We start from the raw sequence: 11,789 nt of genomic DNA on the forward strand, positions 1-11,789 counted from the left end.
CGCGCGTCGCGGAGGAGCGTCAGTGCGCACGGCCGGAGGAGAGGAGCGACACCAGGCAGCGAGGTTAGCGAAACTTCAAGCCACTTCCTCTTATCGACACCTTTTACCTCTAAATCTGATTCGTTCTTAAAAATAATTACAAAAAAAAATAAAAAGAACCGCCGAGCCAGAGATCGTTTTGTTCCACTCGTTTTCTGAAACGGAGCGTGTTTGTGGGAGCGCTTTTTTTCTCTTGTTTACTGCGAGAACTGTGTGTTTGCGCGTGTGTGTTTCTCAGATCTGCAAACGCGAGGCTTTAATATGACTTTTACGCTCGTTCACTGTGTTGTTGTCCATTTTTACATCCATTATAGGAGAATATGTGTTGTATTCTTTTGTATTCACTACTTTTGGTTTGTTTTTTTCTTAAGTTTGTGCGTGTTGACGTCTTATCGTTAACGGAGTGATGGCAGCGGGGAAAATGCGTTCCACTCGCAGATTGCGTGCCTGGATGGTCGAGCAGGTAAGAGTGTTTAATTTGTGTGTGTGTGGGTGTCGGTGGGGGGTGGGTGGGTGTGTGTGTGCGCGTGCGAGAGAGAGACGGAAAGAGAAACAAGTAATCAAAGTGGATTACTCAGCATACTGCGATCACAGCACTCGCCGTATCCGCCCTCCAGTAACCACCCACACCCACTGAATTCCTCAAATGCAACCTTTATTGTCTTTATTTCAATGAAATGCTATAATCCATTCGTCTCAACAAAGTTGGTCTCGTGTTTGATTTGAAATGCGTTATTACAAAACGATTTTTCCCCACCAAAACACAACTCGGTATAACTTTGTACTGATCTTTAGGAATGTGAAGGAAATGTGTTTAATGGGTTTTTAATGGAGTCACAATTACAGCGACAACATCTGACGTCATTCTTCTTGTGATATAGCCCCAAGTAAACGTTGCCTGTGGCTTCAGTTTGTCATTTCCATTCATTGTTTAAGCCAACAGGTGTGTTTACATCCACTTTTAATCGACCACCATTGTTTGATTTGTTTAGTTGTGCTGTTAATCTAATAATAATAATCCTGTAGGTTAGAATGGAGGTTCAGGTTTCTTCAGTGTGTGTTATTATGTAGGAAATGTAGTTTCAAAGTGAGTTTCAGTCATCTGATGGTGTGAAAACATGTATTGTACTTAAAATTATTTCTTTGTATGTTTTAAATTGTCTTTTATAGATTGTAAAAAGCCTCTATTAGGCATCAGCCGCTCAACAGTAGCTCATCATAAGGTTACATATCAGCTGGAGCATCTTTCAAAGACATGCAGGCAAATAACTGGTTTATATTTTATTTAAAAAACAAAAAAACAAAAGTAGCATCCTCAAATCACTTGTGTTTTACAGCCAAAAACAAATTTAATTCAAAATCACATTAAACAAAAAAAATAAAAATAAAACAGTAAATTGTCTAAATTTAGAAAAAGTCAAATCTTTAACCCATTTAATGGCGAATAATTTACATCTAAATGTTGTTGTTTTTTAATCAAGCCTCCAGCAAAGTTTACTTCCGACTCTATTTACATATCAACAGAATTGTGCTTTCGTTGCCTCTTCCTCCATCTGCTTTCCATCTCATTTGGACTTCCTCGTGGTTTGTGTTGCAACAATCTCACATGAGCCAGTGAATCACTGTAACTCCTTCCAGATCTCGCTTCAATGTTGATTTATTTTTGCCGCACGGATTTTCCGAGTCTAGTTTTTACAAGCAGGCGCCACCAGCAGAAAGATGCGTGCTCATGTGGAGAATTAACAGAATGATAAGGATTCAGGTGGAAGAAGGTGAAGAAGTGTTTGGACACATTGTGAGATCTTTTTACAGGTGGTGCCGTTTTTGTTATCTTATCAAATTATTATAATTGTTTTCCTTCCCTGCTACTCCAGAGGACAATGTTACTTCTCTGAGCAACAAAACATTAAACTGAAGATAAACACAGCTTATAAATCGTGTGATTAAACTGATTACAAGTAATAATCTTATAGATGCTGACGCTGAAGCCACGTGTCTTGTAATACCGCTTTTAACCACAGGAGGGTGCAGTGAGTCACTCAAACGGGAATGCTTTAAAAACGGCGTAGGCCACCAGCTGGCGCTGTTGTTTATGTTTGTAATGAAGTCACACACACACGTGTGGAGAAGAATGAGCCCCTTTAACGCGTGTGTTCCGTCTGGTTTCAGGTCAGCAGTGGTAAATACCCGGGGCTGGTGTGGGACGACGACTCCAAAACCAGGTTTCGTATCCCATGGAAACACGCCGGGAAACAGGACTTCCGCAAGGACGAGGACGCCGCCATCTTTAAGGTAAAAAAAAACACACACCCGTGTTTGTGTGTGTAGCTCTTATTTTTCTATTGTTACCCAAAAATGGTGCGTTTGGTCATTGGTGGACGATGTGGCGAGTGGCTGCAGTCGTCTGGAGCGTATCCAAGGGTCAAGCGCAGGTTAGAGTAAGAGATGCGACGTGTCAGTAAATGTTTTTTTATCTGCAAAATACGTGGGAATGAATGGTGCCGGACCTCGAATTGTAAGGCTGCGTCTCAATTCTCCCCCTTAGCCCTTCATTTGACCCCTCTACCCCTTTGAAATGCGCGTTCACGAGTCTGAGGGGTGTCCCATTTCACTACTGTGCCAAGGCAAAGGGCTATTCACCCCTCGAAACAGAGCTTTTACAGATGCACACTTTAAACAGAGGGGTATGAGGACATGGCGCCGAAGGACTCGCATTTCACATATATACGCTTCTAAAGTTATATAAACCTGTTGTGTTTTATACTAGTAAGAGCGGCAGTAGCTCTGCCGTATGGAGCTTCCGTGTGTATTTGTTTGGTAGAGACCGTGTTTATAACATTTTATTATTACACTTCATAGTTCCAAAGTCTTCCAATATGGGTGTTTTGAAAACAGGGAGCCCCGAGCAAACGAGGAAGCTCCTCTGCTTTCACATGGTGAATGAGGAAATATTTCTGAAGTCCAAATACAGCGCAAAAAACTGAAGTAATCCACGTCTCCATCTATTTCTTATCCTTGATGGTGGAACGGCGGAAAACGAAACAAAGCAGCCAAGCTGCTGCGACACGTTGAATTTGGGACGGCGTGACGACGCTCCTGCTGGAAAATCAACAAACATCCGTGGTTCAGCTCTGCTGATATAACGGCGCCGTATTATGATGTCATAACTGTGAGACGGAGCGAGAGGGGCCAAATCTAAGGGCTGAAACTTGTATCCCTTTGCCTTTGCCCTCGTTTTGGAGGCGGAGGCGGAGGGGTACAAAAGAGAATTGGGATTGGGCCAAAGTCTGTTGAAAACAGCGTCGCGGCTTGAAGCTGCAGGGGCCAGGAGCACGAAATAGTGTTTCTTTTTCACATTTAGTCCCGCTTCATTTCCCTGCTCCGGGAAACACCGGGGGGCGCTCTTGAGTCCTTCCTGCTCTCACCCGGCAGGCAGGAAGCCAAACGACACATTCCGTTGGTTGAGACGCTGTAAACGTTGACTGAAAGGGTTTCCGCCAGCGGGACGAAGACTAAACTCTGGTCAACGTGTGAGTCACTTCTGAAGGCAGATCTTGACATATCTAATTCACTGAAGCAGGAACAAACGGGACATTTTCATACGTCAGAGTTTGCAATCGCGACATCGGCATGCAAATGCCGAGTCAGCTGTGAGAGATTAGGTTTTGATACCCCGTGCATTCAAGCACTTGTAAGAGTTCTATAGAAAAGACTGTTGTTTGCCTTTTTTTAAAATGTATGTTGACTTCAATATGTTATGGCACACTCTCATTGCGGCCCTACTTTACACGGCAACGGCAGAAACACTGAAAACGCTGTTCGTTCCCACGTTGGGCCACCAGTGGGTGTTGCTGTTTGTTTTTATGCCCCCTCTGACTCTCCTCTCTCTCTCTCTCTCTCTCTCTCTCGCCCCACCTCTCAGGCCTGGGCCGAGTTCAAGGGGAAGCTGACGGACGGGGCGCAGGACAACCCGGCCAACTGGAAGACCCGCCTGCGCTGCGCCCTCAACAAGAGCCCCGAGTTCCAGGAGGTGATGGAGCGGGCGCAGCTGGACATCTCGGAGCCGTACAAGGTGTACCGCCTCGTGCCGCTCAGCGAGCAGGGTGAGGACGCCTGCCGCCGCGCGACGAAACATGCACGGCACTTTCACGTGGTTAAGCGAAGGAAGCTAAATAATAAAGCAGCATCTTCCGACACGCTGGTGGAAATTGCAAGAAAACCGTCACGGTCAATTAGGAGGGATTTATACTCGACGGCTCAAACATCCAATGTCTGGATGATCTTCTTAAAGAAACAGTCTCAGGTCGTTAAAGTGGTTAAAATTGCAAGTTTAGGTTCAGTTGTGACCGAACACTGAAAAAACCATGAGTCACTTTTCTGCATCTTTACTTTTATTTATTTTTTTAAAAAAGGTTTTTTTTTTGAGAAGCTCAAATGATCAAATGTTTGACGCAAGTTTTCCGTGTGCTTCAGGTTTGTCGCTTCCCGAGAAGAAGTGCAGACAAAAAGCCGGCCGGCGGTCGAAGAGGCGGCGGCGCAGCAGCAGCAGCAGCGACTCGGAGAGCGGAGACGCCAGCCCGCCGCAGCGGATCAAAACCGAGGAGGCGACGTCACAACTGGTGAGTCCACTGCATCTCCACTGCGCCCCCGCAGGACCACCGGGGTACTGCGGGTAAGAATTGCGGTCAAGAATCTCAAATTTAAAGGGTCAAGATTATGAAATACATTCAAACTAAGAGATTAAGAAAGACATAAAAAAGAAGCAAAAACTTTAGGATAAGTGTAATAAAATTATCTATTGTTTAATTGAACGCTTGAGCAAGTAATTATGTTGCGTACGTATAGAAAGTTTAATTCACTAAAATTAAATTTAAACACAGATAAAAAAAGTCTGCATTTAAAAAAAAATAACATTTGTTCATATCATTAGAACCCTTTTTAGTTGTTTGATTTGTACTTATTTTAGCTATATTCAGCAACTTGTTTATTTATTTTTTTCAAAATCAGTTTTGAATTATTGAGGCATTCTGATTATTATTAAAAAAATGTAATCTATTTCAGTCACTTCGGCTGTTTGATTCCTCTTGAGACGTTTGTTTTAACCACTTTAGTTGTGACCACCTTCAGCAATCTCATTTCAAAAAGAAAACCAGCATAATCACTGCGAAACAAACGAGTCTGACCAAGAAACTCACTGGAGGTGAAAGGCAGGAAAGGCTGCGTGCAGCAAAGTGGGATTTGGAGCTCTTACATCATCGGTTAATGTAAAAGTCACATCACTCACATTGTGTTGATAACTTCCTGAGAGCATGCGGGATCCACACGTGGCTCCGCGGCTGGTTCCAAACCCACGGCGTCTTGTTGAATACCAATCTCCTCAGACAGTCATCACATCAGTGCCTGAATCAAAGACATTTCCACGTAAACGTACAGTTGTGGAGGTTGTCCTCTACCTCAACTCTGTGTTTCCTGTGTGTTCAGAGCGACAGCCCCCTGCAGTGTGTTCAGTACAGCAACCTCATACAGACCGATGGTGAGTTCAAGGCACTTCCATCACTTTACAATAAATATCCTGCATAAAAAACAAAAAGAAAAAAAAAAAGCATTTTTTTTTGTTTTTGTTCAGCAGCTTCACACACTTGAGCTGTTTGAAGCTGCTTTCGCTCTGACGACGCTGTGTGTATTGTTCTCGCCCTCGCAGACGCGGTGTTGGACTTGCGGATCGAGGAGAACGTCCCCGCCCCCGCAGCCGGTAAACGACGACGCGTACGGAGTGTCTTTTGTCGTCGTCTTTTTTTTTTTTTTCAATTCGTCAAACTGGTTTTGGTCTCCCTGTCTCTCCAGTCCAGGACTCCTTCGGCATCACCATCCACTACTTAGGCCTGGAGGTCCTCCGGTATGTGATCCAGGGCGCCGACGTGCGGATAATGTACCTGCCGTCCTCCGTCATCCCCTCCACGCCGGCGGCGCTGTGCAGCCGCTTCCCCCGCATCCCGCTGCCGGAGCCCCCCACCTCGCTGCCGCCGGGCCCCGAGCTGCAGGGCCTCCACACGCTGCTGCCCTTCATGGAGCGCGGCGTGCTGCTCACCTCCCTGGTGAAGGGCGTGTACGGAAAGCGCTTCTGCCAGGGGCGGGTCTTCTGGACGGGGCCGCACGCCACCAGCCCGGGCCTGCACAAGATGGAGAGGAACGCGGAGCCGCTGATGCTCTTCAGCAAAGACGTCTTCAAGCAGCGTGAGTCGGGGAGGCTTTAACGTCGGGGACGGAGCCCAAAGTTTCCCTTTTCCTGTCAAATAGCCACCGACTTCTTCACTTCCTCCCCACATCAGAACTGGACGAGTTCCGGACGAACGGCGGCGAGCCTCCAAAGTGCAGCATCACTCTTTGTTTCGGGGAGGAGCTGAGGAACCAGGAGGACCCGTCCAGCAAGCTGATCATCGTGCAGGTGAACAATTCATCCTTGCAAACATCGTCCGCCCATCAACAAAGTGGCCGAGTGTCTTTGTGCAAATACATTTTAAGCAGCACAAAAGAGAATGAAAACAATGAGAATAATGTCTTTTTCTTTTTTTTTTCTTCTCCGAATCGGCTACAAACCAAGAGTGAAGCTGTGATGTTACAGTTTATGTGTCATAAATCCACGACGGAGACTCATAGATTGAATTACATTATCAAAAAAACAACTTTTTTGGATCATTTAAAAGTTCATTCATTCGAACTAAAACACCCAAACTTTATTTAGTTAGCTGTGATCATTATGGCCCAAGTTGAAAAATAATAATAATTTGATTACAGTGTGTGTAACCATGTGTGTACGAGTGTGGGTTACAGTGTGTAACCACATGTACTAGTGTGTGTGTTACAGTGTGTAACCATGTGTGTACTAGTGTGTTACAGTGTGTGTGACCATGTGTACTAATGTGTGTGTGCTACAGTGTGTAACCACATGTACTCGTGTGTGTGTTACAGTGTGTAACCATGTGTGTTACAGTGTGTGTGACCATGTGTACTAGGATGTGTTACAGTGTGTAACCATGTGTTAGTGTGTTACAGTGTGTGTAACCAGGTGCACTAGTGTGTGTGTTAGTGTGTAACCATGTGTACTAGTGTGTGTGTTAGTGTGTAACCATGTGTACTAGTGTGTGTTACAGTGTGTGTAACATGTGTACTAGTGTGTGTTACAGTGTGTGTAAACATATGTACTAGTGTGTGTGACCACGTGTACTAGTGTGTGTGTTACAGTGTATGTAACCATATGTACTAGTGTGTGTGTACAGTGTGTGTTACAGTGTGTGTACTGTGTGTTGTGTGCAGATCAGCCTTCCCTGGGCGGAGAAGCAGGTGCAGAAGGCTCGCGCCATCCGAGACTCCATCTCCTTCCTGCAGTCTCTGGCCAGTCAGTCTCCTCTGGGAGAAATCACCCTCAGCCTGGTGGCGGTGCCCCCGGAGGCCACCGCCTGCGGTACAGCCTGAACGCTGTGCTCGACAGGTTTTGTTGGTCTTTTTTTTTTTTTTTAAAGTTCCTCCCTGACGTCATTGTGCCGTTTTCAAGATGAGAACTTTTATGTTACGCGGAAGCTCTTCTCTGTTTCAGAGCTACGACAGATTAATCAAACTTCACTATATAATTGGACTTGTTACACACTGATAATGGATGCCGAGGTTTGGTCGGGCGAAAGTAAATGCACCTTAAAGATTAATTTGTTGGTTTTCTGTAAACACTAAAGCGCTTGATGGAAGTGGTGCTCAACCTGTGGACTGAGTTTATAATGCTATTTTTGTTGTCACTTTTAGTTTTTTGTTTTGTTTTAAAGGATCACGAGTCTGAAAGGCTTTAAAAATCTGTTGTTTATACTACGGATACAAATATGACCATTCCGATAAAGGAAGACATCCTAACTTGAAGTAGCTCAGTCGCCGAAGAGAACAATAGTCCTTATTGGATGTGTCGTCTTTCGGTAAATAAATGCTTGTACACACACACACGTGGGTTATTAGTCATCTTTTTTTAATACATTAAAAAGTGTCACACAGGCAAAACGCAGCAGGTTGGACACTTGAAGGGAAAAGTCTCGTGCTGCCGATCAGGAATCATCCGTCTGAGACGCTCAGTGCACTTTTAATTATTTTTAGATCAGTGATAATGTTAGTGTCCTGGGCCCTGTTTACACGACAACGTTTCAAGTGAAGACATGTTTTTTTTTGGGGGGGGGTTTCGTTTCAGAAAAGGTTTGCGTTGACATGTTTTAAGTTTTGGAAATGATGTCTATTCACACGGCGACGGCGGAAATGCCGAAGACGACGATATATGGACTGAGAGTCATGACGCTCTGAAGGCCGCCGTTGTTGTTATTTGTGCATCTACCGTTTACGACGGCCGTGCTTCAGAAAAGTTGTGTTCTCCCGTTTCCACGGAGACGGAGGCCAAACATTTCCAGAAAAGTACGTCACGTCAACGGACCCAAAATGAAACATAGTTTCTTGAAAAAAACGTGGTGTAAGCGGGGCCTTATCGCTGCTGTGGTACCAAACGGATTCAAGTCGTTGTAGAAAAACTCCCGCGGTGAGAACAAGGAAGCTGAAGCTCAGAATGGTTTGTTGTTTTGTTTTTTGTCCCCCCAGACCATCTTGTGCATCATCTTGGCTTCTTCATATTCCTGTTTGCTGCAATATCAGTTAACAACTGTGTTGCTTCCTCACAGTTTTTGCAGCTGGAGGGTTGATTTCTTTGTCTCATCTTACAGGCGTGTCACTGCACCACCTTGTGGCGACTAGTTGTATTACAAAGCTGATCAAACTTGTCCGGAAACACATTTGAGAGGTCTGTGCTAAATAATGATTATTATTATTATTATTATTGGACCCCAACAAAAAACACCAACTGCACCTGTGCTTTATGTTTATGTGCACAATAAAAAAAGTAGTGAAAAGAAGAGTTGATGGTGCAGGTTAAAGGAGAATGTTACCGTCTTAGCCACACAAACAACGTAAACGACACTGTAGCGTCGTTTGTATTTCGCCACAGGCCCACGTACAGCTTGTGGGCTTTCATTTTCAACCTCCTGACAAAACATTCTGAGCTTCAACGCGTGGACACGTCCAGTCCAGGTTTCCTCGTACTGGGGTTGTCTCCGTTACTTTGTCAAGCACAAACTCTAAAAATGCACAAAGCGGTAGCGGAGATGGAACGGTGGTGGTGGTGGATGCCTTTGAGAGCAGGGTGGTGTCGGGCTGGACCGCAAGGCACACGCTGCATTAGTGGGAAGAGACACTGGATGGAAGACTGGAGGGACGTACCGAGATGGAAATATCATGTTATTTATGTGCGGACGTTCTCGTTCAGTGGAGAGAAAAAAACAAACAAACAAACATCTTCCTGGAGTCTGTGCAGCAGGTGTGGGTTTGTGTAAAAACAAAAACGAGCAAGAATCACATTTGAGCAGGGCGGGAGGGTTCAAGCGGACGCCGCTCCTCCCGTCTAGATGTTCCCGTTGGCCGGCGAGGCGAGCTCCGATATCTTGGTGTTGAGCTTCTGATTGGTCCAGTCCTGTGTGATGTCGTCCAGGTGGCTGTCGAAGTCCACCAGCAGCGAGTGGTCGCCCGACTCCAGCATCTGGGAGGCGATGGCCCGGGTCTCCTCCCACTGCCGCAGCATGATCCTGAAGAGGCGCCAAGCAAGAGACAATCACTCACTGCTGTTAAATTTTTGTATTTTTTTAAATTTAAATCACACGCCTTTCTCCTCCCATCAACCGTTCGACTCTTACGTGTGTTTGTCTTTGAGGATCCACCGCGAGTCTTTCCGCTCGTACATGACGATGGGAGGAACCCGATAGTCCGGAGACATCTTGCTGCCGTCCAGCTGCGGGGCGGGACGGGGGAGACACGAGACAATTATTCAGCCGATTGTTTCCCCACCTCCGGCATGGCCGCTCCGGCTTTCCGCGTTGGCGTTTCTTACCATCAACAAAACCGCGTTGTCGAACTGCTCGGCGATCTTATCGGCTATCTTCAGTGCACACGGCGTCGGGCTGCGAGAGAAACGGACGTCACTGACAAATGACGACTGGAAAAGGGAGGACGTGGTGGGATTCCACTGCTCTCTGATCAAATCTTGAGCAATGAACTCCGGAGGGAAGATGAAGGAAGAAGCTTCCACGGTCTTGAAAACTCCCTCACCTGTTATCTGACGCGCAAGCGTTGGCTTGATAGTATCCCACAATCCTCTGCTGAGTCTGTGAACACCACACGTCCACCTGCAGAGAGAGGAAGGGGTTAGGGTTATATAACATATTAATCCATGAGGGAAATTCTTGAAATTGTATTTGCACATTGGGATGTCGTCTTAGAAATAGCACTTGCTCTTTCTCTTTCTTCGTAATGAAGCAACATACTGTATTCAACAAGGTGCTTGAGCGCCATCAGACCTGACCTGTGTGAGGGCCAGCTGGGTGATGGGAGCCAGAGACAGGTGCGAGTGGAGCAGCGGCACGCAGTCCGTCACGCACACAGCGCCCCCTGCGGGGCTGGATGACAGCAGCAGGCCGTTGATGCTGCAGCGGGGGAAGAGGCAGGCGTGCAGGTACATCTTGACGTAAGCCCGACAGGAGAGCTCCACCTCACCCATGACGACTCCTGCAAAAACAAAACAAAAAAGCCCGGACAAGGACGGGTTGCAGAGGCGCGGTTACATCTCACACAGCTGTTTCCACGAGAAACATCAAGACCAAATCTACACGTTCAGCATGTAGCATTAGCATGTGGCACTAGCACCCGAGCAAACCAAACACTGGCTGAGATTTATCCGCTTACCTGACGGGAAATAGACCTTTAGATCACAAGTTGGAGCCCGAAGGAGCCGATATTCATTCACAGATGCTCCAGTCTAACGTGGAAAATACTTTAAACGAGTTGCGTGTCGATAAGCTGCTTCACTGACAGCCACACACAGCTTCCTGGCAGCTCCCTCTAGCCCCTCCCCCTACACTGTAACGCGAGATTTGATTGGCTGAAATGTTAAAACTTTTGTATTTCGATTGGTGAGAATGGAACGTCAATCATTTCTCCAGTCGTTCTGTGATTTGGTTCAGTAGTGTGACCTCTACTGGTCGGGAGGACTCTTGTAATGAATTCAAATAACGTTACAGTTCCATCTGTATGGAGGACTAATGGTGCCAAAATCAAACACACTATTAAATAGTTAATTAGATGTCACTAATTAAAAATGGAAATGAATACACAAATGTTACCTCTCTCCATCTCCCCAAACCAGGGTTCATTTCTCACTCTCCATCTCCCCTATCCTCTCCTCCATCCCCTCACCCCAACTGGTCAGCAGAATGCCTCCACCTCTGAGTCTGGTTTCTGCAAAGGTTTCTTCCGGTTAATTTTTTTCCTTTTTCATTCACAAATAAATCTGCTTGCTCATGGGGATTTGTTGGGTTTTTCTCTTTTCTCTGTTAAAAGCACCTAGAGATGACTTGTATTTGGTGCTATATGAAGTTGAAAGGTGCCATTAATTCATTAAGATGCCTATAAATATGATATAAAAACATTTCACAGTCCAGTGTTGCTCTGGTTCATGAAATTATTTTCTTTCAAAGTGCCAAATACCCTATGACAGACTGGAATGTACCATCAGGCGTAAATATATAGCACTAAGCCGGTTTCAGTAGTTTTTGTTCATGTGGACTTGAGCCCAGACTGAAGTTAAACATGGAGTTCCACCGGGTTCTGTCAGACAGTTGCTT

At 45.7% G+C, this 11,789-nt stretch overlaps 2 protein-coding genes across 2 annotated transcripts; one reads left to right on the top strand and one right to left on the bottom strand.

Annotated features, from left to right (window-relative positions):
* Positions 1-23: 23 nt before the first annotated feature.
* Positions 24-8,022, top strand: irf9 (interferon regulatory factor 9). The gene is made up of 10 exons (XM_080515317.1): positions 24-63; positions 411-502; positions 2,209-2,331; positions 3,962-4,142; positions 4,513-4,658; positions 5,521-5,572; positions 5,741-5,791; positions 5,884-6,273; positions 6,369-6,484; positions 7,354-8,022. The coding sequence occupies exons 2-10, from the start codon at positions 446-448 to the stop codon at positions 7,510-7,512; spliced, it is 1,275 nt and encodes a 424-aa protein (XP_080371443.1). The 5' UTR covers positions 24-63; positions 411-445; the 3' UTR covers positions 7,513-8,022.
* Positions 8,023-8,093: 71 nt separating this feature from the next.
* Positions 8,094-10,990, bottom strand: emc9 (ER membrane protein complex subunit 9). Its single transcript, XM_080514734.1, has 6 exons — positions 10,852-10,990; positions 10,472-10,674; positions 10,219-10,295; positions 10,001-10,070; positions 9,807-9,901; positions 8,094-9,698 (listed from the first exon to the last, which is right to left on the bottom strand). The coding sequence occupies exons 2-6, from the start codon at positions 10,664-10,666 to the stop codon at positions 9,518-9,520; spliced, it is 618 nt and encodes a 205-aa protein (XP_080370860.1). The 5' UTR covers positions 10,667-10,674; positions 10,852-10,990; the 3' UTR covers positions 8,094-9,517.
* Between the last annotated feature and the right edge of the window lie 799 nt (positions 10,991-11,789).

The sequence above is a fragment of the Blennius ocellaris genome (assembly GCF_963422515.1).
Source record: "Blennius ocellaris genome assembly, chromosome: 19".
Classification (NCBI taxonomy): domain Eukaryota; kingdom Metazoa; phylum Chordata; class Actinopteri; order Blenniiformes; family Blenniidae; genus Blennius; species Blennius ocellaris.